Source organism: Camelus dromedarius, chromosome 35 (assembly GCF_036321535.1).
Source record: "Camelus dromedarius isolate mCamDro1 chromosome 35, mCamDro1.pat, whole genome shotgun sequence".
In the NCBI taxonomy this organism is placed as follows: domain Eukaryota; kingdom Metazoa; phylum Chordata; class Mammalia; order Artiodactyla; family Camelidae; genus Camelus; species Camelus dromedarius.
In genome coordinates, this window is record NC_087470.1 from 8,796,787 (window position 1) to 8,824,502 (window position 27,716).

Here is a 27,716-nt window from a genome sequence, read left to right on the forward strand (position 1 = left end):
CTTTTCAGGTGCCTGTTCTCCCTGCTCCTCTCCAGGTCGGCCTCTGGAGGGTTGGGGGAGGGACTGTAGAAGACTTTCTGGAGAATGAGATGGGAGGAGTCTCGGCTTCAGGTCTGGGAAGTTGTACTGTCTTCTGGCTTCTCTGGTCTCCATGGGAACCTTCCTAACCTCTCTGTTTCTCATCCTGCCACCTTCCTCAGCTAGCAGTCTCCTGGCTCATTCTCTCTCAGCCCAGGCAGGGTGCTGTGATCTTCGGTTTTCAGGGCTTAAATCTGGTCTCGTTGGTGATGATGGCCTAGGTTACGAGAAGTGCAGAGAGCCTGGAAGGCACTGGGTACTGACTGATTCAGTCCATAGATAGGGTCTGTATCCCTAAGTGTTCAAAGCAAAATGGACCTCAGACTGTTTGAAGTGTCAGGGCTAAGAGCACACCCTCTACTCACCATCCCACCATAACACATCTCTTCCCAGACTAGCTTGTGCTGAAGGAGAAATGATGAAAATTCTGCTTAGTCAAGGGATTTAGGGGGAGCAGCCAGTTCTCCTTGGAGGACTCTATTAGCATCCTAAGAAGTCATCTGAAGGAGGCCTCAGGTCAGTGGGCTCAAATCTGCAAAAAGGATTGTAAAACCTCTCTGCCTACCACATAGCTTCTCAGAATGTTCCCTGTATTGGTGAGGTGGTCTCTCTGAGTTAGGCAAGCAGTGAGGGCCTTTGGCTCCTAGGTAGTGGCTGGATATTGGTTGGGAAGGGACATCTGGTTTTGACCCAGAGTTAATGAATCTCAAAGTCTCTTGACCTACCCGAGGAAAATGCTTTGCAAATTCAGAGGTTGGGTGAACGCACTATGAGAAATTAGAGTAATTTAAATAAAAATGTATATATATTGAGTGTCTATGATGTGCTGGCACTATTCTAGGCACTGGGAAAAAATCAATGGGATGGGCATTGGGAGTTAGGAGGGAAAAAATCAAAATATCCAACTTCATGACACTTATATTCATTATGGGTGTCAGATAATAAAATAACTAAATGAAATGAAATAACTATGTTAACTGGAAAAAATAAAGCAGTAAAGGAGGATGTGGGGGAGTTGTGTTTTAAGTTGCTTTGGTCAGAAGACAATTCACTGAGGAGATGACATTTGAACAAAAACTTGAAGGAAGTGAAAAAGTGAGCCTCGTGGAGATCTGGAAGAGAATTTCAGGTAGAAGGTAGGGCTGTTTTAAGTATATGGTGAAGAAATAGGAAGGAGGTCCATCGGGCTGGAAAGTAATGAGTCAGGAGAATACAGATGGAAAATGAGGTTAGAGAGATGAAGGGTTAGGGTCGTGATCATGGAAAGGGCTTCTGGTTGTATGTCAGGTGAGATGGAAGCCACCGGGATCTTGAGGAGAGTGACGTGGTCTGATTTCTTAGAGAATCACTGGATCACTGTGCTGAGACTCTACCCCACTTCTCTAGGAGGAGAGGTGGAGGCAGGAAAACCAGTTAGGACAGGTCACAATAATCCCAGCAAAAGAGTTATTAGCAGCTTGGACCAGAGTGGTGGCAAAGAAAAGAGTAAGAGATAATTGAATGTGGATGTAGTATTTTGTAGAAGAACCAGTAGTACTGATGAATGGATTTGAGGTGGGGTGGATGAGAAGAAGGAAAATTGGGATGACTTCAAAAGTTTTGGGTTGAGTCACCAGAAAAATGGAAATACTATAAATTAATGTGTCAAAGGCTGTAGGTGGATTGGGTTAAGAGGGGAAGATCAAGGGTCTGTTTTGGGACACATTAATTTTGAGATGCCTATACAATATCCTAGAATGTTTGTTGAGTAGGTATTTGGAGTCTGTGTTAGGGAGGAGGTCCCCTGGACATTAAATTTGGGAGTCATCCACATACAACAGTGAGATGAGATGCGAGCACCACAGGAGTGAGCGTGGACAGAAACAAAAACTCGGTAACACAGCAGAGCTCTTCCCCAGCACCCTAGACCTTTAAATCCAACTTTCTGCTCGATGTCACCACCTTGGTATCCCGCAGGCACCTCAGGCTCAATGTGTCCAAAACTCCACGCATATTCTGAGCCCTTCCAGAGCTTCCTAAGGAATCACAGTACTAGCAGTTAGTTCAGTGATTTTAAAAGGTGATATTCTCAAGCTCTTATTATGTGTCTGGCATTTTGCTGAGCCCTTCACATGCATTATTTAAGTCAATCCTCACCATATCATATGGAGTAGCTGTGCTGTTTTCTTTCTATTGCAGATAAGAAAATTGAGGGTTGAAAGTTTAAATAAAGTGCCCAAGATACACAACTAGCAAGTGGGAACGTTTGATGGAGAGCCCAGCTCTCTTGGATGCAGAACTTATATTCATAACCATCAAGTCACACAACATCTTAATATTCAGGAAGAATGTCTAGAGACTTTTATGGCTTCTCAAATTCATGTCTTATCACAATGTTTTGGGTCCTGGGGTCCTTTGAATAATATGATACAAGCTATGAACAGTTCCTCTAGAAATATGCACATAGGCAAAGAGAGCCAACACTTTATATTCATTTCAAGGTTTCACAGGCACCTTAAAATCCATCCAGGGACTATCACCACTTAAAGATCAAAGATCTCTGCAAAAGAATTTCCACATTATGTCCCTCATATTTTCCATCATAAAGTGTAATAAACACTTACTGAAAAATTTAAGTGACTCTTAGACTTTGTTTTATTTATTTTATAGAGTATATATTCATACAGGTCATAAATCAATACCACGCACCTTATTCCAGACCTCATTCCTACCTCTAGTCCTATCGACTCCTTCTTGAATTTGCTAAAGCCTCATATTTGTAACAACTTCTTTTACTTTTCTTGAGTCTCTATGCAGAGTCTCTTTAATATAAAAATAGCCATGAATGTATTTGCTGGTCCCCCACTCATCTCTTTCTTATATAAACATAACATAGTTTGCTGTTAGATCTTCATTTCGCTTTAATTGATACATACTGGGCATCTTTCCAGATCAATACACAGAAAGCTTCTTCATTCATTTTTTATTGCACTATATTCCATTAGTCCCACACTGATGGACACTTGGGTAGTTTCTAATACTTTCTATCACAAACAGTACTTCAGCAAATAACCAACAAAAGTAATTTTATGCACATGCAGAAATATCTATCAGAGAAAGTCCCAAGAGTAGAAAAGTTAAAGAGTAATGGCATTTATAAATTTGATAACTATTACAAAGTTGCACTCCTTAGATACTGAAACCTCCTGCATACTCGCCAGCAGTGTAAGTCAGTACCTGCTCCTCTGCGGCATCCCCAGCAGCTGGCATAGTGGTACACTTCTGAATTTTTGCCAGTCACATAGGTGAGAAATATTTCTGTACAGTCTTAATCTGCATTTTTCCTTTCATGAGAGGGATGAGTACCTTTCATATGTGTTAGGGCTGCATTTATATTTCATTTTCTGAGAACTTTGTGTTCTTTTTCATTCGGGGTTTGGTTCATTTGGACATTAATAATTGTATAAATATGTGACTAGAATATCTATAAAGTTACTAAAAATATATTTCTAAAATTTATTCTACATGGCATTATCCAAGCTTCTTTTTCTTTTTCTTTCTTTTTTTTTTTTTTTTTGTTACAGCCAACACACCTGTGGTAAGTTCTCATTGTTATCTTTCAGTGCCAGGGGTTTTCTTGATGGTGGAACAAATCCAGCTTAATAATAAAGTCTGCAGCATTGTCCCCCTCTGCCCCGAAGATGAGTCAGTCAGTCAGTGTTAACCTGCTAAACCCAGAAGCTCATTTTAACTTGGGTATCTTTGTGTGCCAAAGCATTTTCATCTAATACATGTATGTTTTGTGTGTTGAGCATTTATCCTGGTCCATCCTTCCCCACAAAGAGCCTTTTCAGCTTTTAAGTTTAGGGGGAAAAAAAAACCCAAAACCAATGTTCTTTCTTCAATTAAATTACTTTAAACAAGGAGAAAACAATTCTTAAAATTCTTCCACCAACATTTACTTGATGGTAAACCTTGTTTGACCAGGTTCACCAGCTCCTTTACCACTTATGACTTAAGAATGTGTATTTGCATGTTCCTGGCTTTGTCCTGCAGTACATTCTCACCAAGAGGCTTTTGTTTCCTGTGTTTATCTTCTCATGGCAAGTCAACCACCTGCTCAGCTTTCGCTACTGTTGTCTCTCTCATATGGTGAGTGATGTTTTTCACGGGTGAGAACACGTACTGAAATAGTCCTGTTAAATTCTTCTATTTCTGTCTAGAGCGTACTTGGACTCATTCACCTTGGACTCATTACCAAACTTGATACTCCACTTCCACGTTCAAGCAAACCTTTTGCTTTCAGTCTGAGAACTATTACTTTCTCGGAGTCTTCACTTTTATCTCCAACATTAGAAATTGGCTTTCTTTATAGGGACATTAAAATTTTTTCTTTCATCCTTTAATTTTTAAAATTTAAAAAAGTTGAAGTATAGTCATTTTACAATGTTGTGTTAGTTTCTGGTGTACCGCAGAGTGGTTCAGTTATACATATCTATTCCTTTTCATATTATTTTTCATTACAAGCTATTACAAAGTATTGAATACAGTTCCTTATGCTATACTGCAGGACCTTGTTTGTCTATTTCATATATATGAGTTTATATCTACAAATCCTGGACTCCCAATTTATCCTTCCACACCCCGCCTCCTCCCAGTAACCATAAGTTTGTTTTCTATGTATGTGAGTCTGTTTCTGTCTTGTAAATAAGTTCATTTGTGTCATTTTTTTAGATTCCACATATAAGTGATATCATGTGATAGTTTTCTCTTTCTGGCTTACTCCATTTAGTATGACAATCTCCAGGTCCATCCATGTTGCTGCAAATGGAACTATTTTATTTTTTTTATGGCTAAGTAGAATTCCTTTATATATATATGCCACATCTTCTTTATCCAGTCATCTGTCAATGGACATTTAGGTTGCTTCCATGTCTTGGCTGTTATAAATAGTGCTGCTATGAACATTGGGGTGCATATATCTTTTTAAAGTAGCATCTCCTCCAGATACATGTCCAAGAGTGGGATGGCTGGATCATATGGTAAGTCTATTTTTAGTTTAAGGACTGTCCATACTGTTTTCCATAATGGCTGTAATAGGGACATTTTAAAAAATCAGTGACCTCCCCCCAAAAAATAAAGTCCATCCCTTTACATGAGTTACAGTGTTCACAATGAACACAAAACAACAAAGCTGCATGGAGTACAAGCAGATGGCTAGGCTCTCATGAGGACCCTCATGCAGACAGTGTGATGTAAGACTGTAGCAGGTGGGCTGTATGCGGTGAGGCTGAATTGATTTCCTGAGGACCTCGACACCTCTGGTGGGGGGAGGATTTGTCTGAAGGCCACAAACCTTAAAATATGCTGTGTTCATCCTCACAAACCCCCAAATAGCAAAGGGTCTTTTAGTTCTATAAATCTCCATCATTCCCATATTGATGATGTAAAGGTGAACTTCATGTTAAGCACTTGGGGTCTATACTTGTACCAGGAGCATCACTGGCAGGTCATTTCTAACTGGGACGATGGAGGCTGCAGGTTAACCACAAATTCATGCAGCAGAAACTTTTAGTTGGAGTAGTGAACCTCTTAGGGCTGGAATTGGGGTGGGGACAGTGGCTTCTTTGTGAGTATCCTGCCTGCTACATTTGCCACTTTAATAGATCAATGATGCCTTTTTATTTTAATGTAGATTTGTTTTTAACATCTTTCTCATATGTTAATAGGCATTCATAAATCTTTTGTGAACATCTTGCTTTTGAAAAAAAAAATTGTCGGTTCTTCAAAGAAAGGAGCTGGCTTTTTCACATTTAGTGACAGCCTATCAAATTCAAATTCAAAGTACATATTCTCCTTCTGTCCTCTCATTTTCTGGCCCTTACAACTTCCAGGAGCCACTCAGCTTTCTGCTTTGGAAGAGTTTCCTTTTCCTCTCCCGTGTCCTGTCTCTGACCTCTTTGCCCTATGCTGCTTCTGTCTGGTCCCCGCCTTCTGTGTGATGAGCTGCTCACAGGGCATCTAATCTCTGGGCCCAGCTCCCTGGAAAGGGGAGTTCATCCTCCACTCTTTTTTTCCCCCCAAGGCTATATTCATACCACTTCTGAGCTTTATTTTATATTTGCAAATAGGCTATGGCTAAATGCTTTGCCTAGGCTGTGGAGCTGAGAAGAGAAGGTTGTAAACCTAGATTCTATGACACACCACATACTATTAAATCCCCCTTTCCCTGGCTAGACTGTGAAATCTGAAGACAGCAGTCCTTTCTTTTTCATTTGCATAAATTCCACCAACTCTTGGCAAGTATCTTATAGAAATAGGTACTTATTAAATGCATGATCAAATAAATCAATGAATTAAGAAATAGCTGTTTAGAAGAAAAGAGTTCTTTCATTTTGAAGAGTTACTGAGTGTTGACTGGCTGGTAACGTATCTCCCAGGTGTGTTTGCATTCCGAATCTATCAAGTGATAAAACCTTAAGCTTACAAAGTGATGCTGTTGAAATCATGCATATCAAACATTGCCAGACTGTAGGTGAGTCAGGTGATCAGGTGTTTGTATATATTCCTAAGTGGGGGCTTTCACAAAGACTTAAAATGATGCCACACAGATTATTGTGACCATGGATCCACTTTGGAAGCTGGAAAGGTCAGTGAACTTTCATCTAGTTTAAGTTGGGGTTAATTCTACCCTCAATAAAATATCAATATTATTTTTAGTGAGGTCATTTAACATGACACCAATGTCCCCTACAGTCAGCCTGGAACCTTGCCACCCAATGGTTACATGATCATGAGTCACATTGCTTGTGTGAGACCTGTATTTCCTTATTTGTAAAGTAAGAAGTTGAATTCTGTAATCTCTGGAATGCCCTTCAGCTAAATACTTCATGTGACCACGGACAAATCAATTACCCAAATACACTTGACTAGAAGGGCAAGTGCTTTGTGTGAAATCAGTGTAATAATCAACTTTCACTGTCTTGACAAATGAAAGAAAGAAGGTGTGGCATGGAGGCGTAACAAGTCACCTTTGAATTGGGAAAAAAGTGTGATTTAACAGATTTTTGGAGGTCAATTTGTTTGGCCTAAAAGTATATTACACCAAATTTGCTTCCCGTTGGAATCAGCTTTACCGGTTCATATCATCCAACCGTCTGATTGCCCATATGACTGGGAAAGAGACTACATGGCAGGTTACTGGCCACCATTAAGCCTAGGATGAGGTCAGGTGACCATTTCTTTCCATCTCTGCAGGACAAATGTGTGTGTGTAAGTAAGCTGAACATTCACCGAAGCAGATTTGTGAGTGTTAGAACATTGTCCATGGATGTGAAGTGTCATGAGAGGAAGCTGAGCGATTACCCAAAGATTTTACAAAAATATTTACTTTGGACAGTTCTAGTCCAGGACCTAGTTAGGTTGTCAAGTACAGAATCTTGATGTCAAGGGTAATTGGATTGATGGGTTCTGACTTGAACCAATGGATGATACCTGAAAGCCTCCACAGAACTAAAGCAGAGTTCTTATGATTGCAGCACCAGGTGTGTGGTTTCCATGGACAGCAGAACCTGCACGGCCTCATTCATTCGGATTCCCTGGAGAATATCTACATATGTGTGTGGGGGGTGCCATACCCCACTTTGAAACTTGCTTGGTGGATATGGAAATGAGTAAGGGAGTTGTGGCTAAAATTCGAATATTCAGTGACATCTGGTTGAGCTGCCATAAGAATGATATTCCAGTTTCTTACCCCATATAATACATGTGGATAGGAAATTTCACCCTTAGCCTCTCTTTTTAGAGTGGTTTCTTTCTTCTTTTCTTTCTTTCTTTCCTTTTTTTTTTTTTTTTTTGTGCTTGCATTACTGGCAAATCTCTTCTAATGGATGTACTCTGTCTTTAGAAAGGCAATAATTTAATCTTATTTTTGTCCAATGAAACAGGACAGATCTTTCAAAAGTGACTTTGGATTTTTTTGTTGTTGTTCTCAATTATTTCCCACTCACAGTTTTATTCTCATAATGGACAATTCTTTTTATTAAAAAAAATAATTTTTGGAGAGGAAGAGCTGTGGACATAAAGTAATTTTTTTTCACTTGATAAATACTAGGAATAAATTCTTAATTTAATGACTCCATTAATTGAACATGAATTATTAAATTATTAATAGCTAAATCTCAGATGCAGTGATGCTCCTTAATTTCTTAAAAAGTGGTTTTTGCTTTTGGCAAATCAATTAATTAACTATAAGGATTTCAGGAACAAACCGTTTTGAGAAATTCTGTTTTGAGTTGGTAGCAGAGTTCCTAACTAGGGATCTCTGGAGCTTATACAGGCACAGGAGACACTGTGGTGTGGTCAGGATACTGATACTCGAGTTTGGATATTCTGTTGTTTTTGAACAGGGAGAGGAAAAACGTTTGAAGAGCCTGGAAATTAGTTCCACTGACCTCTTTGTATGTGGATGTACTGCCATCTGTTGGTCATTTCTTGTCATTGACCAGCTTTTGAAGGCTGATTCAGTGGATTCTTTTTTGTTGTTGTTGAAGGGTAATTAACCTACGATATTACATGAGTTTCAGGTAGACGACATAGTGATTTGACATTTAAATGCATTACTAGATGATGACCACACTATTTCAAGTTACCATCTGTCGCCATACAAAGTTACAGTGTTATAGTGACTGTATTCCCAATGCTGTGCTTTACAGCCCCATCATTTATTTATTTTATAACCAGAAGCATGTACCACCTATTTAGAACCATGAGTTTGTTCTCTGTATCTGTGAGTCTGTTCCTGTTTTGGTATTATGTTTGTTTGTTTGTTTACTTTTAGGTTCAATATATAAGAGAAATCATGCAGTACTTGTCTTTCTCTGTTTGGCTTTTTACATTCATATTTAAAGTAGGATTCTGTTGGGAGTCATATTGTTGAGCTTGCTTTATTCACAGTAAAAAGTATTTAATTGGGCTATTTAGAGCATTTATAGAGTGATAATTGGTATGCTTGGGCTTAAATCTGTTGTCTTGCTTTTTGTTTTCTTTTTGTCTGTTCTTTATTAATTTTTGCCTCATCTTCCTTATTTCCTTGTATCAGTCTTTAGTTGAAATCTGCCCTTGGGGAATGTTCATTTTTTTGGCACATCTGGCTTGGTGGTGGTGGAGAAGTAGAAGAAACACAAATCCTGAAATAAAGAAATGCAGGTGGTGGCAGTGAATTTGGCTGGTTTGTATGGAAATGGTAAGGGTGGGGCACAAACGGAGTCTGCCATGCTAACCAGTGTAAAAGTGGGAAGCAGAGCGTGTCCTACACTTTCTGTAGTGCCTGAAATTTATCTCAGATGTGACTTTGAAACCTTCTTGCTGGCTAAAAAATGTAGAATCATTCTAAAGATGTGGCAGGAGTGCCCAGTAAGTCATAAAGGCCCATTTTAAATTTTGCCCCAATTTAGGAGAAACTACAAATATGCCTCAAATAAACAGCTGGAAATATTAGGATACAGTCTAGTTTCATTTATCATGTCACTGGCGCCAGCTTCATAACTGCTACTTGGCTGTGTACCAGGGAGTAGATACTGGACACAAAAGGGATTACATAGCAAAGAATTAAAGATGGTGATGTGACATGGGACATCAAGAATTAGAAGGTCTGCAAGCTAGGACCTCTGAGTCTACCGACACCTGCATCATACCAGTTGAAATGCATCTGCACTTTCCAGAAAAGTAAACTTCTTGCTTTATGTCCGGTTGCTTACATGTTACATTTATTTTTGATAAAACTATAGGAAGAAAGTAAAATTTTTAGGTTTAGAGGTGAAGACATGAGTAAATATTAGATTTGGAAGTAATTTCTTAGTCAGATCATAAAACTATGCATATTATTTTTTACTCTGTTTTTTTTCAGTTAATAAATAATATGAATATCTAACTCTTCATCTGATTAAGTATTCCTTTCAACATAATTTTCAGTGGTTTTTTTATACTTACAAAGTATGATTGCACGTAGTACAAAACTTAAAGTACATAATACCAAATGTAAATAAACATTGTTTCCCATCTACTCCAAACATTCTTAAGAAGATATTTAAAATTTTTTTAAATTGAAGTACTGTCAATTTATAATGTGTGTTCATTTCTTGTGTACAATAGTGATTCTGTTATGCATATATATATTCCTTTTCATATTCGTTTTCATTATGTGCTGTTATAAGATGTTGTGTAGAGTTCCTTGTGCTGTACAGTAGGACCTTGTTGCTGGTCTAATATGTGTATAGTGGTCTCTGCAAACCCTAAACTCCCAGTTTATGTCTCCATCCTCCCCTCCTTTTTCCACCCTGGTGACCATAAATTTGTTTTCTATGTCTGTGAGTCTGTCTCTGTCTTGTAAATAACCTCATTTGTGTACTGTTTTTAAAGATGTCCCATAAAAATGATATATGGTATTTTTCTTTCTCTTTCTAGCTTACTTCACTTAGTATGATGATCTCTAGTCTCATCCCTATTGGTGCAAATACCATTATTTCTTCTTTTTTAATGACTGATAGTATTCTGTTGTATATGTTTGTGTTTGTGTGTATACATATACACACAACTTTTTATCCAGTCATCGGTTGATGGACATTTAGGTTGCTTCCATGTCTTGGCTATTGTAAATAGTGCTGCTATGACCATTGGGGTGCAGGTGTCTTTTCAAATTAGAGTTCCCTGAGATGTATGCCCAGGAGTGGGATTGCTGGACATAGGATAAATCTATTTTCAGTTTTTTAAGGAATCTCCATACTGTTTACCATAACAGCTGCATCAAACTACATTCCCACCAACAGGGTAGGAGGGTCCCCTTTCTCCACACCCTCTCCAGTTTCTCATTTGTGGATTTTTTTAATGATGACCATTCTGACCTGTGTGAGGTGATGCCTCACGGTAGTTTTGATTTGCATTTCTCTGATAATTAGTGATACTGAACATTTTTTCATGTGCTTGTTGGCCATTTGTATGTCTTCACTGCAGAAATGTCTATTTAGATCTTCTGCTGAATTTTGATTGTGTTGTTTGTCTCTTGGTTATTGTGTTGTATGAGCTCTTTGTATATTCTGGAAATTAAGGCCTTGTCAGTCGCATCATTTGTAAGTATTTTCTTCCATTCTGTAAATTGTATTTTCATTTTGTTTATGGTCTCCTTTGCTGTGAAAAGTCTTATAAATTTAGTCTTGTCTCTTGTTCAGTCTTTAAGCCATTTTGAGTTTTTGTGTGTGTGTGTGTGTGTATGGTGTGAGAGAGTGTTCTAGTTTTATTGATTTGCTGGCAGCTCTTCTGCCTGTGTTTTCCTCTAGCAGTTTTATAGTATCCGGTCTTTCTTACATTTAGGTCTTTAACCCACTTTGAGTGTTTGTATATGGCATTAGATAATGTTCTAATTTCATTCTTTTATAGGTAGCTGTCCGGTTTTCCCAGCACCACTTATTGAAGAGACTGTCTTTTCTCCATCATATATTCTTCTTTCCTTTGTTGTAGATTAATTAACTGTAAGTGCATCGTTTTATTTCTGGACTTCTGTTCCATTGAGCTATATGTCTGTTTTTGTGCCAGTTAGATACTGTTTTGATTACTGTAGCTTTGCAGTATAGTTTTAAGTCAGGGCATGTGATTCCTCCAGCTCTGGTCTTCTTTCTCTAGATTGTTTTGGCTATTTGGGTCTTTTGTGTTTCCATACAAATTAAAAAAAATTTTTGTTCCTGTTCTGTGAAAAATGTCATTGGTAATGTTATAGGAATTGCACTGAATCTGCATGTTGCCTTGGGTAGTATGGCCATTTCAACAATATTAATTCTTCCAGTCAAGAGCATGGGATATCTTCCCATTTCTTTAAATCATCTTTAATTTTCTTAATATTTTATAGTTCTCTTCTTATAAGTCTTTTACCTCCTTGGTCAGGTTTGTTCCTAAGTATTTTATTTTTCATGTGGAGTCTTTAGTGTTTTCTGTGCATAGTAGCATGTTACCTGCCTATAGTTTTGTTAATGGAATACTTCTTCCTGTTATTTTCCGTATTTCATTTTTTTGTAGATTTAATGAAGTGCCATTTTAAAAAATCTGTTTTTGTTGTTTTCTCATTGCTTTTAAGTGGTTTTAAGACAAATAACAGGTATAAATACTTTTTTCCTGACATCTTTAATCAAAAGTAGATAGCATAATTTTATCTACTAAATATGAACCATTATGAATTACACAGGTTTTGTGGATTTGCTTTCCACTAATTCAACAAATACGTACACAACACCAATTATTAATGAACTTTTGAGATAGATACTTAATAGGGGTTAAAAATGAGCTAGCAATGAAGTATTATGGGGGTTGACAGAATGAGTTATCAGATCTTCTTGATTGGATAAACAATTAGGTTCTCAGAGAAGCTGGTGACTGAGACAGTTCACCCTCTGTCACCAGACTCTACATTTCTTCTCTCTCTTGTGACCCTCCTCTCCCAAACAACTGCCTTGACTTAACTTCCTTGCTTCTGTTCATCTTATTAGCACTGCCTGGAATGCCTTTCCCCTAACTTCAGCTTATCCAAATTAAACTTATCTTTTTAGACCTTTTCTTCTTTGAACATTTCCTCATATATTCAAGCTGACAGTCATCTGTCGTACTTTAGGAGTCCGGTGACTTTTTTTCATTTTTTTGCCTTGAGATAAGAAAATGCTACTTTGAATTGATGTTTTCTTTTTTATCAGATACTGTCTAATTTTGGAGATAAAAAGAATGAGGCACAGAGAGATATAAAAATTTGCTCAAAGTGATACAGCCAATAAGTGATGAAATTAAGGTTTGCAGGCAATGTGGATCCAGAAACTAGGCAGCAAACTACGTCCTCCCAGTTGGTGCTGAGTTCTCAATGCATCACTCCCCACCCATAGGAAAGAGAGCTCTCTTTTGATGGTGGAGGATCCTAAAGTGGGAAAAACCATGTCGTTTTCTTAGCAGTCTTCTCTTTGAGGAAAGATACAGTTGGTAAATAACACTTGGTCCAAATGCCACTGAGACCATGTTAACTTTGTCCCTCTAGGGATAAGCTCTTGAGCTTTTAGTTCTTTGGGGACCTGGCTCTAAATCTTTGAAAACTCCAAAAGAAAAATTCCCTTATTCTGTACAACATGTGAATCAATGTGCAGGTCAGAGAGTATCTCTTTACTGCCAAGATGTTCAAGATGAGGGATTTGCCTTCTTAGCCAAATACCTAGAAAATCTAAGAAATATTCTTAAAAAAGTTTGCCACTATGAGGGAAGTTGAAAATTCCATCCTTATTTCTAGAAAATGGTTATTTCCCTTGAAGCAATTAATGGAGATACACAAAGGATATCCTTAGAGAAGTGAGGACATTGCATTTTGGATACTGAAGTTTTTGAAATGTGATGGAGAAGCAGAAGGATGAGTTTACACTTTAGGAATGTAATATCCCCCTCCCCAGCCCAGGTTCTCTAAAGACAGCAGACTGGCATTTTGTTCACATCCTTATGAGAGTAAGTAACTGGTATTTTCGGTGATTATTTTCTGAATTGACTTTCTTGTTTATTTCTTTTTGAAATGGGGATACTGTGATGTCCATAAAGAATTCTAAGGTCAAAGAATGTTAGCTATGAAAGTAACATAGAGACAATCCTGCATTTTTAAAAATAGAAGACTGAAAATGACTTACATTTAAATAAATAAATAGTGGTTTAACAAAAGACCAGAAGCAGTCTGTACAACCCCCTACCTCCACACAACTATACTGGCATATTTGGATGGATAAAAAGGAAAACATTCTTGCAATGGATAAGGCTTCATATCTAAGCCTAGAATTTTCTTTGTGCTTAAAATATACTCCATGTAGCACTAAGCAAATGATCGTGATAATGATAAATATCATAAATCAAATAGATATATTCACTATTTTTTCATAGACTGAGCTCCACATATAATTACTATATAATTCAAGAGTGGTATATTGATTTAAATTTTTTAAATTGAAGTATAGTTATTTACAGTGTTTCAGGTGTACAGCAATGTGATTCAGTTACATATATGTTCTCCTTTTACAGATCCTTTCTATTATAGGTAATTGCAAGGTATTGAATACAGTGCCCTGTGCTGTATGGCAGATCCTTGTGGCTTATCCCTTTTATAGACAGTAGTGTGTATCTGTTGATCCCAAATTCCTAATTTAATTCCTCCTCCCATTTCCCCCTTTGGTAACTATCAGTTTGTTTTCTGTACCTGTGAGTTTATTTCTGTCTTATAAATGTTAATTTGTATCATTTTTCAGACTCCAAATATAAGGGATACCATAAGATACTTGTCTTTGTCTGACTTAAGAGTAATATATTGCTTCTATTTTACTGAAAGAAGACAATTTCAGTGGTAATAAATGTTGTTTGAAAGTGTTTTTTTCACAAAAAATATCCTACATAGTGATCTTCCCTTAGGAACTTAAAACAGTTGATTTTTTTTCTTCCTTGCTAGTGAGTCAGAAATAACATATTCTTGAATGTGTTCTCTGCATAAACTGTTATGCATTTGACATTTTACATATATTATTACTATAATTGACATTGCCTGACAGATTTCAGGATAAGTGCCCTAAAAGTAGTTTATATGAAATATGGGCAATCACATAAAGTAATTCCATGTGATTTTGGTGCAAAGGGTGCTTAGTTTTGTACACAACTTCCATGACATGTTGCTGTCCAGCATTTACCAGATCACTTCATCTTACAGGCACAGCCTCCCCATTCCCCCTGTGGCATCATATCATTTTATATGAGTAACCTCTGTCATTTGTATGTATTATCATTTCCACATGTTTTTACAACTGGGAGTAGGGAACAGACTGAAAAACACACATGTGAATTGTGTCTTAACAGTATTACAATGGTACTGATCATTCTGTAAGATCAAGAACTCCCCTGCTTAGTCTTTACCAGATGTCATGTGTTAGGATCTGAATATCATTAGTTTTACAGTATTCTTAGTAAGGTCTTCCAGCTGTTTTTTTTTTTTTTTTAATCCCATCATACAGTAAGATGAAACTTGGGGAACAGTTCATGTACAAGCTTAGAACTTGAAGGAGTTTTAGATAATAGAGTTGGACTCTTGATGGGAGAGAGCAGAGGTCAAGGGTGAATATCCAAGTTGACACAGTATCTTTGCATCAACTGTCCTGACCTAGTATCTAGGAATATTATCTTCCAGTTTGACATTATTTCAATACTTTTCTGTAACAAGTCTGTTTAAGATATTCTGTTATTGAATTAAAATATTTGTTACTCTTAATGATACATTTTAAAATAATAAAATATTGCTCTTTCTTATTAACAAATTACAGATGACCAATGGAAGATAAGAATCAGACAGCAGTGATTGAATTCCTTTTCTTGGGCCTCACAGATCATCTCCACCTGCAGATTGTCCTCTTTGTCATTTTTTTCTTTGTCTGGCTTATCACCCTGGGGGGCAACTTGGGCATGATCACTCTCATATGGATCGATCCCAGACTCCACACACCTATGTACTTCTTTCTCAGCCACTTGTCCTTTGTAGACACATTTTCCTCTTCTTCCATTGCCCCCAAGATGCTGTGTGATATCTTTGTAAATAAAAAGGCATCTCTTTCATGGGTTGTGCTGCACAGATGTGGTTCTTTGGACTTTTTGTGGAAACTGAGTGTTTGCTCTTGGCTTCCATGGTGTATGATTGATATTTGGCCATCTGCAAGCCCTTGCTGTACACCCTCATTATGTCCCGGAGGGTCTGTGTGCAGCTGGTTCTGGGCCCTTATGCTGTGGGTCTTCCAAGCACCATGACACACACAATTCACATGTTTTGCTTACCCTTCTGTGGTCCAGATATCACCAATCACTTTTTCTGTGATATTTCACCATTGCTTTCCCTAGCGTGTGCAGACACCTGGATCAATAAGTTGGTGCTTTTCATCTTCGTGGGAGCCATAGGAGTTCTCAGTGGCCTGATCATCATGGTCTCCTATGTTTGCATCCTGGTGGCTGTGCTGAGGATCCAGACTGCTAATGGGAGGAGGAAAGCCTTCTCTACTTATTCTTCTCACCTGGCAGTTGTCTCCATCCTATGTGTGACTCTTTTCTTCACCTGTGTCTGACCTAGTTCAAGTTCCTCTCTAAATATCAATAAATTAATTTCTCTGTTTTATGTTGTGGTAGTCCCCATGTTGAACCCCCTCATCTACAGCTTGAGGAACAAGGAGGTGAAAAATGCATTCAGTAGAAAGTTTGAAAGGAAAAGTTCTCTAATAGGTAGGCAAAGTAGAACTCTACTTGTGCTTTACCATACCTGTTGGTACAGAATACATAGTAAAAAGAACACTAGACAGGATTAGAGGCTGCGTGTGAGTCCTGGCTCTCCCAGTTCACAATGACTTGAAAAACAGAGTAGTTTTTAAATACTTTTCTGCCCAGTCTTGTTCTCTGTGAAATGAAAGGGGTTTCCAAATAATGTAATGATGGATTGAGAATATAAAAGTGAAAATAGACTAGAAGAAAACTTATCTGAATATTTGTCCAGTGTTGGATGTGTAAATACTGTTTAATCCATACATGAAAACTAAAAGTTATAATAGAAAATTTAAAGTACCACAGACAATATTAAAGGCAAATAATAAAACAAAAGGAAATATGTATGCATATGTGCCAAACAATGAGATGATATCCCTAATATTCAATGATCAGTCTAAAATTCACAATCAAAATGGGAAATAGTCAGTAAAGAAGCAGACAAAGGAAGAGGCAGTTCACAAAAAAGGGGATGCAAATTGCAAAAGGGTATGGAGAAAAAGTTCAATATCATGATTGATCAGGTAAATGGAATAAAATTAAAATGCAAATGCAGTGCCTTTCAATGCAGATGAAACATCTATAGTTTCAATGATGGTGAGGTACTTATTTGGCTATACACACTGATTATTTCCTGCTGATGGGAAGAATTGCTCTATTTCCACAGAGAAATTTGATAGTTTCCACTTAAAATGATAAATTTCTATGGCATTCAACCTGGAAATCCCTCCATTAGAAATCTAGACTACACAAATATAAATGCCTAAGCCTACGGGTCCCTATATTTCAGCAGCAAAGAAAAATAAAAGAAATAACTTGAATAACCATCATTGGAGAAAAGTATACTTTTTTTCCCCCAGTGAAATGTTCTGCAGAAAATAAAGGCTGAATAAATATTGATGGATTGAATTGAAGAGAACTCTTGTATCCAGTCTACTGTTAGTTGAGGAAAAAAATATCAGGTTGAAGTTCAATGTGTAGCACTGATCATTATGAAAAAGGGCAAAATCTACATCATGAATAAGATGTACATATGTTCATGTAAGCATAAATCATCATCAGGAAAATTACAAAGTATATATAGCGGCTGTGGCAGTGACTATTTCATTGGGAATGGCATTGGAGGTAGGAAAGGGGAGCTTTTATTCATCTACAGAATATACTATGGAGGGCAGGAGAGTTAACATAGACTTTTGACAAAACTGTAAATGAATATTGCATCTCACTTCCTCAGAGATACCAATTATTTCTATGCTAGATCTTCCTTCCTTTGTCTGTGTTATTTTCTTTCCAAACATTTAGAACTTGTAGTTTATATTTAAATTTTATATTTTAATTTCTCAGATGTGTTTCATGATCATTTTAAGTGGTGTGTTCACTCCCTTTTTGTTCTGTTCCACGTAACTGAGAATTCTGATATTCTTTCCTTTACTGGACTCAATTGCTTGCTTCCTGTCATCTGATATAACTGTGCTATCACTTTTTTCAACATTTCCATTTCATGGAACACATTTTAATTTTTAAAAATGTAATAAAAAATTTTGGATAACTTTTTTGATTAATAGAACGCTTCTTCCTGTTATTTTTAATATTCTTTTTTCTTGGTATATTTAATGATGTATCATTTTCTTTTGTTTAAATCTGTTTTTGTTGTTTTATAATTTTGCTTTTAAATGATTAAGGAGAATAACAAGTAGAAACAGTTTTTCCTGACATCTTTAGTCCGAATGTATACAGCACAATTTTAACTGCTGAGTGTGAGCCATTATGAATTATACCTATCTATCTATAGGTTTCATGGGTTAGTTTCTCACTAATTCAACAAATACATACACAACATCAATTATTGATAGACTTTTGAGGTAAATACTTAATAGGAGTTAAAAATGAGCTATCAATGAAGTGTTATGGGGGTTGACAGAATGAGTTATCAGATCTTCTTGATGGGATAAACAATTAGGTTCCCAGAGGAGCCGGTGACTGAGACAGTTCACCCTCTGTCATCAGACTCTACACTTTCTTCTCTCTCTTGTGACTCTTCTCTCCCAAAAAACTGTCTGACTTAATTTCTGCTTCCTTGCTTCTGTTCATCTCATTAGCACTTCCCGGAATGCCTTTCCACTTAACTTTAGTTTGTCTAAAATCTCTTTTCAGAATAATCCTTTCTTTGACATTGTCATCTGTTTCAACTTATAGTGACCTGTCTTTCCTTTGAAATCCTTTGAAAGTGACTGTTTTTTATTTTTGCCTGGAGATAAGAAAATGCTACCTTGAACTGATGTTTTATTCTTATAATACTTTCTCCTCAACTGTGCTCTAGCACAGTCCCTTATAATACTAAGTGACTAATGAACAATGATTCTGTGCTGGACACTCTTTTAAAAAAATACTTTAAATACTTTACATTATTTAATCCTTCTAACGTATTTGTGAGTTAGTAATCATTTTTCTTGATTTAAGAGATTAAGAGTGAGGCGTAGAAAATTTAAAACCTTGCTCAAAGTGACATAGCCAGTGAGTGATGAGATTTAGATTTACACCCAGGAAATGAGGCTCCAGAATTTGGGCAAGAATGTACATCCCAGCTGGTGCTGGGGGTTCAAAGCATCACTCTCCACTGACAGAGAGCTCACTTTTGGCAAAGGAGAACCCCAAAGTGGGAGAGAACCCACGTTGTTTTTTTTTGAATCTTCTCACTCAGGAAAGATACAATTAAGAAATAACACTTGGTCCAAATGTCACTGAGATCATGTTAATTTTGTCCGTTCAAGTGTAAACCCTTGAGGTTTTAGTCCTTTGTGGACTGGGCTCTAAATTTTTGAAAACGCCAAAGAAAAAGTCCCTTATTCTGGGCAGCATGTGAATCAATGTGCAGGTCAAAGAGTATCTCTTTACTCCTGGATGTTCAAGATGAGGGATTTGTCTTCTTCACCAAGTGCCTAGAAAACCATGCCTCTTAGAAAAGTTTGCCATCATGAGGGAAGTTGAAATTTCCATCCTTGTTTCTAGATAGTGATTATTTCCCTTGAAGCACTTCAAGGAGCTCCATGCAGGATATCCTTAAAGTAGTGTGTACATTGCATTTTGGATACTATGCAGTTTTTGAAATATGGTGGAGAAACATCAGGATGAGTCTGAACTTTGAGAATAGAACATCGTCCTCCCCAGCCCAGATTCTCTAAAGAGAGCATCCTGGCATTTTGTTCACATCTTTATGAGACTGAGCAACTGTTTTTTGTGTCTTTCCTGAATTGATTTGTTTACTTTTTTATGACACAGATAATGCAATGTCCATATGGAATTCTAAGGTCACAGAATGTTAGCTATAAAGTGGCATAGGGGCCATCCACCTTGCTGTATAGAAGACTCAAAAAGACATAAATTCTAAAAAAATTCATAAGTAAATAAGTAGGTAGAGAAATAAATTGATAGACAATGAGTAAACAGTGTTTGGACCAACATGAGGAGTCTGTTCAGCCCCTACCTCCACACACCTATACTGACATATTTGGATGGACATAAAAACATTCATGCAATGGAGAATGCTCCTAATCTAAGCCTAGAATTGTTTTTGTGACTGCTGACTGCTAAAAATGTACTCCACAGAGCATTAAGCAAATAGTCATGATACTGATAAATAATCCTAAATCAAAAAGATATAGTCATCATTTTTATGATTTATTGAGTTCCACATATAATTACTAGATGATTCAAAGTAGTACATTGCTTTTGTTGTACTTGAAAAGACATTAATTTTGTTGTACTTAAAAAGTGATAATAAATGTTATTTAAATCATATTTTTTCATATAAATTATCTACCTAGTGATCTTCTCTTAGGAATTTAAAACAGCTTTTTTTTTTTCCTTGACTGAATCAGAAAGTAACATATTTTGAATGTGTTCCCTGAGTAAAGTTTTATGCATTTGGTATTTTATGTATCATTACTATAATTGATATTGCCTGGCAGATTTCAGGATAAGTGCCCAGAAGTAGTTTATATGAAATATGGGTAATCACATAAAGTAAATCCACATGATTTGGGGGCAAAAGATGCTCAGTTTTGTACACAATTTCCATGATGTGTTGCTGTCCAACATTTGCCAGGTCACTTGATCTTACAGGCACAGCCTCCCCATTCCCTCTGTGGCATCATATCATTTTACATGAGTAACCTCTTCGTCATTTGTGTATATTGTCCTTTCCTCTTATTTTTACAATTGGGAGTAGGGAATAGACTGAAAAACATTTATGTGAATTGTGTCCTAATAACATTAGAAAGGTGCTGATCATTTGGTAAGATGAGGAACTCCCCTGGTTAGTCTTTCCCAGATGTCATATGTTAGGATCTGAATATCTCATTGGCTTTACAGTATTCCCAGTAAGGTCTTCCAGCTGGTTTTTTTTTTTTTTATTTTAATCCCATCATACAGTAAGATGAGACTTGGGGAGCAGTTCACATAGAAACTTACAACCTGAAGGAATTTTCGATAATAGAATTGGACTGTTTGTGGGAGACAGCAGAGATCATGGGTGAATTGCCCAAGTTACACAGGATCTTTGCACAAACTGCCTGACTTAGTATGTAGGAATATTATTTACTACAGCCCAAAGTACTTCAATAATTGTCTCTTATGGGGGTGTTTTAGACAATCTTTTATTGGCTGAAAATAATATTTGTAACTCTTAATGATAGTTTTTTCAAAATATCTTTTTTTCTTCTTGTAACAGACAGCAGTGACTGAATTCCTTTTCTTGGGCCTCACAGATCATCTCCACCTGCAGATTGTCCTCTTTGTTAGTTTTCTTTTTGTCTGTCTTGTCACCTTGGGGAGTAATTTGGGGATGGTCACTCTCATATGGATCGATCCCAGACTCCACACACCTATGTACTTCTTTCTTAGCCACTTGTCCTTTGTAGACACATTTTCCTCTTCTTCCATTGCCCCCAAGATGCTGTGTGATATCTTTGTAGATAAAAAGGCAGCTCTTTCATGGGTTGTGCTGCACAGATGTGGTTCTTTGGTCTTTTTGTGGAAACTGAGTGTTTGCTCTTGGCTTCCATGGCGTATGATCGGTATGTGGCCATCTACAAACCCTTGCTGTACACCCTCATTATGTCCCAGAGGGTCTGTGTGCAGCTGGTTCTGGGCCCTTATGCTGTGGGTCTTCTAAGCACCATGATGCACACAATTCACACATTTTGCTTACCCTTCTGTGGTCCAAATATCGTCAATCACTTTTTCTGTGATATTTCACCACTGCTTTCCCTAGTGTGTGCAGACACCTGGATCAATAAGTTGGTGCTTTTCATCTTCACGGGAGCCATAGGAGTTCTCAGTGGCCTGATCATCATGGTCTCCTATGTTTGCATCCTGGTTGCCGTGCTGAGGATCCAGACTGCTGATGGGAGGAGAAAAGCCTTCTCTACTTGTTCTTCTCACCTGGCAGCTGTCTCTGTCCTCTATGGGACTCTTTTCTTTATTTATGTCTGACCTAGCTCAAGTTCCTCCATAGATATGAATAAAGTGATTTCTCTGTTTTATATTGTGGTAGTCCCCATGTTGAACCCACTCATCTACAGCTTGAGGATCAAAGAGGTGAAAGATGCATTCAGTAGGAAGTTTGAAAGGAAAAAAGAATTTTTAATACATAAAATAGAATTCTAATTGTGCTGCACCACCCTTGTTAATTCAGTCATGTGTGGTCAAGAGAAGACAGTACTGAGAATGAGACATTCCCCTTAGTTCCTGGGTCTGCTAGTTTCAAGGTCATTCATATACTAGACATATTGTTTATATTGTTCTTCTTCAGTCTTCTCCTTTGCAAAATGTTGGGGAATATAAAACATTTTACATACGTGTTGAAAGGAGAAATGTAAGAGATGCCAGAATAAAGTCCACGAGAACATTTATATCTTCTTACAGGTGAGAAGACATTTTATTCCAGCCCAGAAAAGCAAACATTGTAAGAGAAAGATCAACAAAGTCCATCCTTAAAGGTTTGATAGACCTTGATAAAAGCTGAACTATGGAAAGTGAGAGAACAGCTGTAGAACAAGTGACTCACAATGAGTTAGTGTCCCAACAGGAAGGTGTTGGAACATGTACATACATATATATGAAACACAGTAGAGAAATGAACCAACAAATGAATGGGCAATGACATAACTGGAAATACAAATGGCCAAAAGCATAAATATATATAAAAATTGCTCAACTTATCAGTTGCTTAAGTAAGTGAAATGAAAATGCAATCTGTTTTGTTTTTGTTTTGTTTTTGTTTTTCCATCTATCAGATTGGTGAACATTAAGCTAATTAGTTTACAATGCTGGTAAGATCACCATTTGGATATTCTACACTTAGCTATAGTGGGTACATTTTCAGAAACTAATTTGAAGATTTCTAGTAAAATGCACTTGATTTTTGACCTAGCTATCTTACATTCAGAAGTTTATGCTATAGAAATATAAATAACAGACACAAATGTTGCAGCATCATTTGTAGGGGTGATAAAAGGAAACAGTCTGATTTTGTATGATTAGGAGAAGCAAATCTTCTTCCTATGAGTCATTGTGCAGCTAATTATAAAAAGAATGATTTAGATATCCGTGCTTTTGTTTGGAAGAAACTCCCTGATACTATCGTAGGTGAATGGAAAAAAAATCCCAAGTCAAAGTAAAATCTGCAGAAATGACTACACTTAGTAAAAATAATGTGGGGGCAGAGTCTACCTACTGTGTAGAATATATTGGCATGCACACTATACAAGATGATGGAGAGAAGTGTGGAAGCCTACAGACCTAACTGTGAACACTTGTTACTTCAGTGGCATGCCCATGGGAAGCAGGAGGGTGGGGTGGTGCTCCATCCTCACCTGGGTTGTTGAACTTGTTTTATAACAAATACTTCTACCTTTGTAATTAAGATTCACTTTTGAAAAGCCGCAGTCTGTGTCAAAACTGAATGAATAAATTTATCAGTAAATAGATAAATTGAGGTGGATGGATTCAAGTAGCCTTCTCTTAAGGCTGCTTCTACATTCCACCATTCTCTGACTTCATGAAACACTTCTGAACATTGGTGACTGAAATATGGTTCAAAACCTAAGTAAAATGGAGAGGTTCTCAGCCACTCTGTGCTTCAGTCTCTCACTTTTTCCCTCTAAAGATAGGCATTTTCCTCCACCCCCATAGTCTATAACTTCTATACATAGTGGTATGCTTTCTCTTTATTAAAACCTTTGAAATGATAACAGAGTCCTAAAAGTGACACAATGCAAGTGTGGTGAGATTTGAAAGGAACAGTAAATATTACCTTAAATGTATCTATATAAAACTAACATTGCTAATTGTCAGTCCTGTAAAATTTTCCAGCACCATTTTACTAAGAATTGTTAAAACTTGGGCATAGGTGTGACAAAGGGAAAAGGTATTTTTCCTATTTTTATCTAGAAGGATGCAAGTTTCTTTCCCAGTCAAATTTTGCCTTAAAGTGCCTCTATTCTGGGTCTTCACTATGTAACGTGTCTCAAACCACGTCACCTTTTGAGATGGTCACTTCCTAGTATGATGCTCAAAGTGTTTTCTATCTTTTTAATTGTTCCTTAAGCATTTGTGATTTAACATCCATTGAAAGGGGATTGGGAGAAGAACGGTAGGAAGCAAGTGGTAATTATAAATTTCCTCAATAGCTCTGAGTTCCTTCTCTAAATATATGCAAATATGTGCAAATATATGCAAAACCAACTGTCCTCTGAAGCTCTAGTTACTGCTGTTCTGATGCCCTGATGTTTTTTCTGTGTAGAATACTCCTTGTACCATGGTTACATGGATAACTCTGCTTGTTTTTCATGCACTGCTTAAGCGTGGCTTCCACTCGGAGGATTAATTACCCTGTCAATACTGCAGCATCACATTCTTTTCCTTCAGACTTTATAAGTGTAACATGGTGCATATTAGGATAATGTTTTTGGTTTTGCTTTGTTTTTTTAGTGAGAAATGTTCCCAGCTGATTCTTCATCTTAGGCATGATGGAAATTCACTTGGAGTTACATTTTTTTGTTCATCTCATAGGTCTGTAAGTGGTTCTCCATATTTTGGAATGAAAGGGTGGGTCCCAATATGAGGAGCAGAGAAATTCTACATCAATGAATGCCTCCAGGCACTGAAATCCCCTGATTTACATTATTGGTGCCTAGGAGGAGGGCATCAATTTAAATGAGATATGGTTTCTCGAGAGATTTTGTTTTTTGTTTTTTGTTTTTGCTTCTGGCTTCCTTCAGGATTTTTTTTCTTTATCTTTGATTTTTTTTGTATTTTGAAATTTTTATGCTTAGGTATAGTTGTTTGTTTGTTTTTGGCATTTATCCTCCTTAGTGTTCTCTGAGCTTCCTGGATCTGTGGTTTGGTGTCTAACATTAATTTGAGGAAATTCTCAGTCATTATTCTCCAAAACACCTACATTCCTCATATTGTTAGTATATACACTGATTAATCTCGTCAAACTCCATTGAAGTTTTTAGTCCATAGTAAGAGACTGGTTCTTAAATACTGATTCAGTGTTGTAACCAATGGAGTATTATCAGAAGCTGGGAAAGAAAAATAGTATCTTAAGGATGAAAAGGATACACCAAGAGATGTTTTGGAGAAGGCATCACAGAGTAGACACTGCTGTGGCCTTTGAATCCTGTTCAAAAACCAGCTTCTTTTGTCTGAGCTTGCACTCATTCTTAGGCTTCAGAAGTTATCCTTTAGATACAACACTATTTTTCTAGAATCTAAAGGAATTGACAAGGAAGATACATTCTTAACACCCATCACCCAAGGTGAGAGTGAGAGCTATCAGCCTGAATTCATCAAATTCACATAATACCTTATCTATGAAATATGTCTTAAAATGTCCTCCATTCAAAAGCAGGGGCTTTTGAACACAGTTAATAGCCTGGACTTGCCTTGGGTAATCTCCAAAGGGAGCTCCTACACCTAAAAAATCTGATTCCCTTCAAAAATTCTGTTTTGATCAAGAAGAAGCTGAAAAGCCCAGTGAGGTTCAGCAACTTACTCAGTATCAGGTAGTTATGATGACCACCAAGAGGTCGGAGGCAGGAGTGTCATCTGTCAGTCTACTCTATGAAATGTAAAAATATAGAAGTTGTATTTATTTTTAAAAATAAGAAGCCCAATTATGAATTGATTCAAAAGAAAAATCTCTCTCTTTCTCATTACAGATTAGATCAGAGAAGTGGATAATGGAAATCACACTTTGGTGATTGAGTTTGTATTTGTGGGCTTAACAAATCACTTCCAGCACCAGCTTCTTCTTTTTGTGGTATTTCTCTTGGTTTACCTTGTCACTCTTCTGGGAAACATGGGGATAATGACTCTCATTTGGATGGATTCTCGGCTCCACACCCGAATATACTTATTTCTCAGCCACTTGTCCTTTGTAGATCTCTGCTCCTCTTCTGTCATTGGTCCCAAAATGTTGACTGACATCCTTGTGGAGAAAAAAGTCTTCTCTTTCTTTGGTTGTGTTGCCCAGATCTGGCTTTTTGGTCTGTAGTGACTGAGTGTTTCCTCCTGGCTTCCATGGCATATGATCAGTATTTGGCCATCTGTAAGTCCTTGTTGTGCACACTCGTGTCCCAGCAAGTCTGTGTGCAGCTGGTGGTAGGGCCTTATGCTGCCTTGGGTCTTAAAAGCACCATGATCCACATAACTTTCACCTTTCACCTGCCTAACTGTGGTCTGAATATCATCAATCACTTATTCTGTGACCTTCCTGTTCTCTCCCTGGCATGTGCAGGCACACAGGTCAGTAAATGTTTACTTTTCATCTTGGCTGGAGCTCCAGGAGTACTCAGCAGTGTGATCACCTTGGTCTCCTATGTTTACATTGGCATCGCCATCCTGAGGCTCCGTTCTGCTGATGGGAGGTGGAAAGCCTTTTCCTCCTGCTGTTCACACTTGACACCCGTCTCCATCCTTTAGGGGACACTCTTCTTTGTCTATGTACGTTGGAGCTCTAGTTTCTCCCTGAATATTAACAAAGTGGTTTCTGTGTTCTGCACAGCTGTGATTCCCATGTTAAACCCACTTACCTACAGCCTAAGAAACAAAGAGGTCAAGGATTCATTCAGAAGGACATTTGAAAGGAAGAAATTTCTTTTGAGTAAGTGAATTATGACATCGTTTGTATTATAGGTTGAGAAGGTAAATACATTAGAACATCATTTGTACTACAGAGTGAGAGCTAATATATATGTACGATGGAAAAACTGCAAATTGTGTGTTGAGATTCACACTTTATTACTCTGTGTCATCGATAAGTCACACAATGTCTTTAGGTTACAATTTTCTCATTTTGTTTTTCTTATTTCTTATTCAGCAGAAATGAACTTTAGAACATTAAACTCAGATAAGTAGATTACTGAATCCCAAGACTTTAAAAAAGCATTGTTACTCATATACACCCAAAAATTTATGACTAGGATATGAGAGGTTCTTTGTTAAATCCTGAATAAATGTTATCATCATATCCAGTGACTTAAAAGTACTTCTGTTTTGCTTATACTATGTTGAGCTCTCTCATTGTCTGTGATCTTGGCCTTGACTCATTAAACACAAACTGTTAAAAAGTATACTATGGTCAAAACGTAAAAACTTCCACTTATAGGATAAATATGTCTGGGGCTGTAACATACAGTGGTGACTATAGTTAACAATACTGCATTGTATATTTGCAAGTTGCTGAGAGAGTAGATCTTAATAGTTCTCATCACAAGAAACAAAATTTATAACTCTGTTAGGGAATTGATAAACTTATTAGGGTAATCATGTTGCAATATATATAAATACTGAGTCATCATGTCATACACCTTGGGCTAACACAATATTGTATGTCAATTGTATATCAATAAAATTGAAAAAGAATGAATTATTCAGGAATCATGCAACCATAGACTCTCTACTACTACTTTCATGTTTAGAGGAGGTGTTTTACCAAGGTATTTTACATCCCCTATACTTTTTGCTCATAATAGTAACTTCCTGGGGTTTTGCCATGATTTGTGCATGTGAAGTGTAGAATACATTCCAGTTCTTTAATAAAGTGTTACTTATTACTATTGTTATTTATTGATTTTTGTGTCATAGGCAGGATATTAATTCTATTTTTACAGACAATGAGCCAAACAGCCATGAAGAATCAATAGATTGCCCATGACCTCATAATTTGGTCTCACATTTTTATTTTTTCCACATACAATATTCTTTCAACCATATTTCTGTGTTTTATTTACTGGAACATAACAACA

The 27,716-nt window shown here is 37.1% G+C and overlaps 2 protein-coding genes and 1 pseudogene across 2 annotated transcripts; all 3 read left to right on the forward strand.

Annotated features, from left to right (window-relative positions):
• Positions 1–16,448, forward strand: part of LOC105104015 (olfactory receptor 5G3-like) — a 38,273-nt pseudogene extending 21,825 nt beyond the window's left edge.
• Positions 16,449–20,850: 4,402 nt separating this feature from the next.
• Positions 20,851–22,382, forward strand: LOC116155194 (olfactory receptor 5G3). The gene is given in 2 exon segments (XM_031459318.2): positions 20,851–21,383; positions 21,386–22,382. Coding segments are annotated over 2 exon segments (822 nt in total). The 5' UTR covers positions 20,851–21,244; the 3' UTR covers positions 22,069–22,382.
• Positions 22,383–25,208: 2,826 nt separating this feature from the next.
• LOC116155195 (olfactory receptor 5G25-like) lies at positions 25,209–26,675 on the forward strand. Its single transcript, XM_031459319.2, is given in 2 exon segments — positions 25,209–25,955; positions 25,958–26,675. Coding segments are annotated over 2 exon segments (810 nt in total). The 5' UTR covers positions 25,209–25,768; the 3' UTR covers positions 26,581–26,675.
• Positions 26,676–27,716: the final 1,041 nt, after the last annotated feature.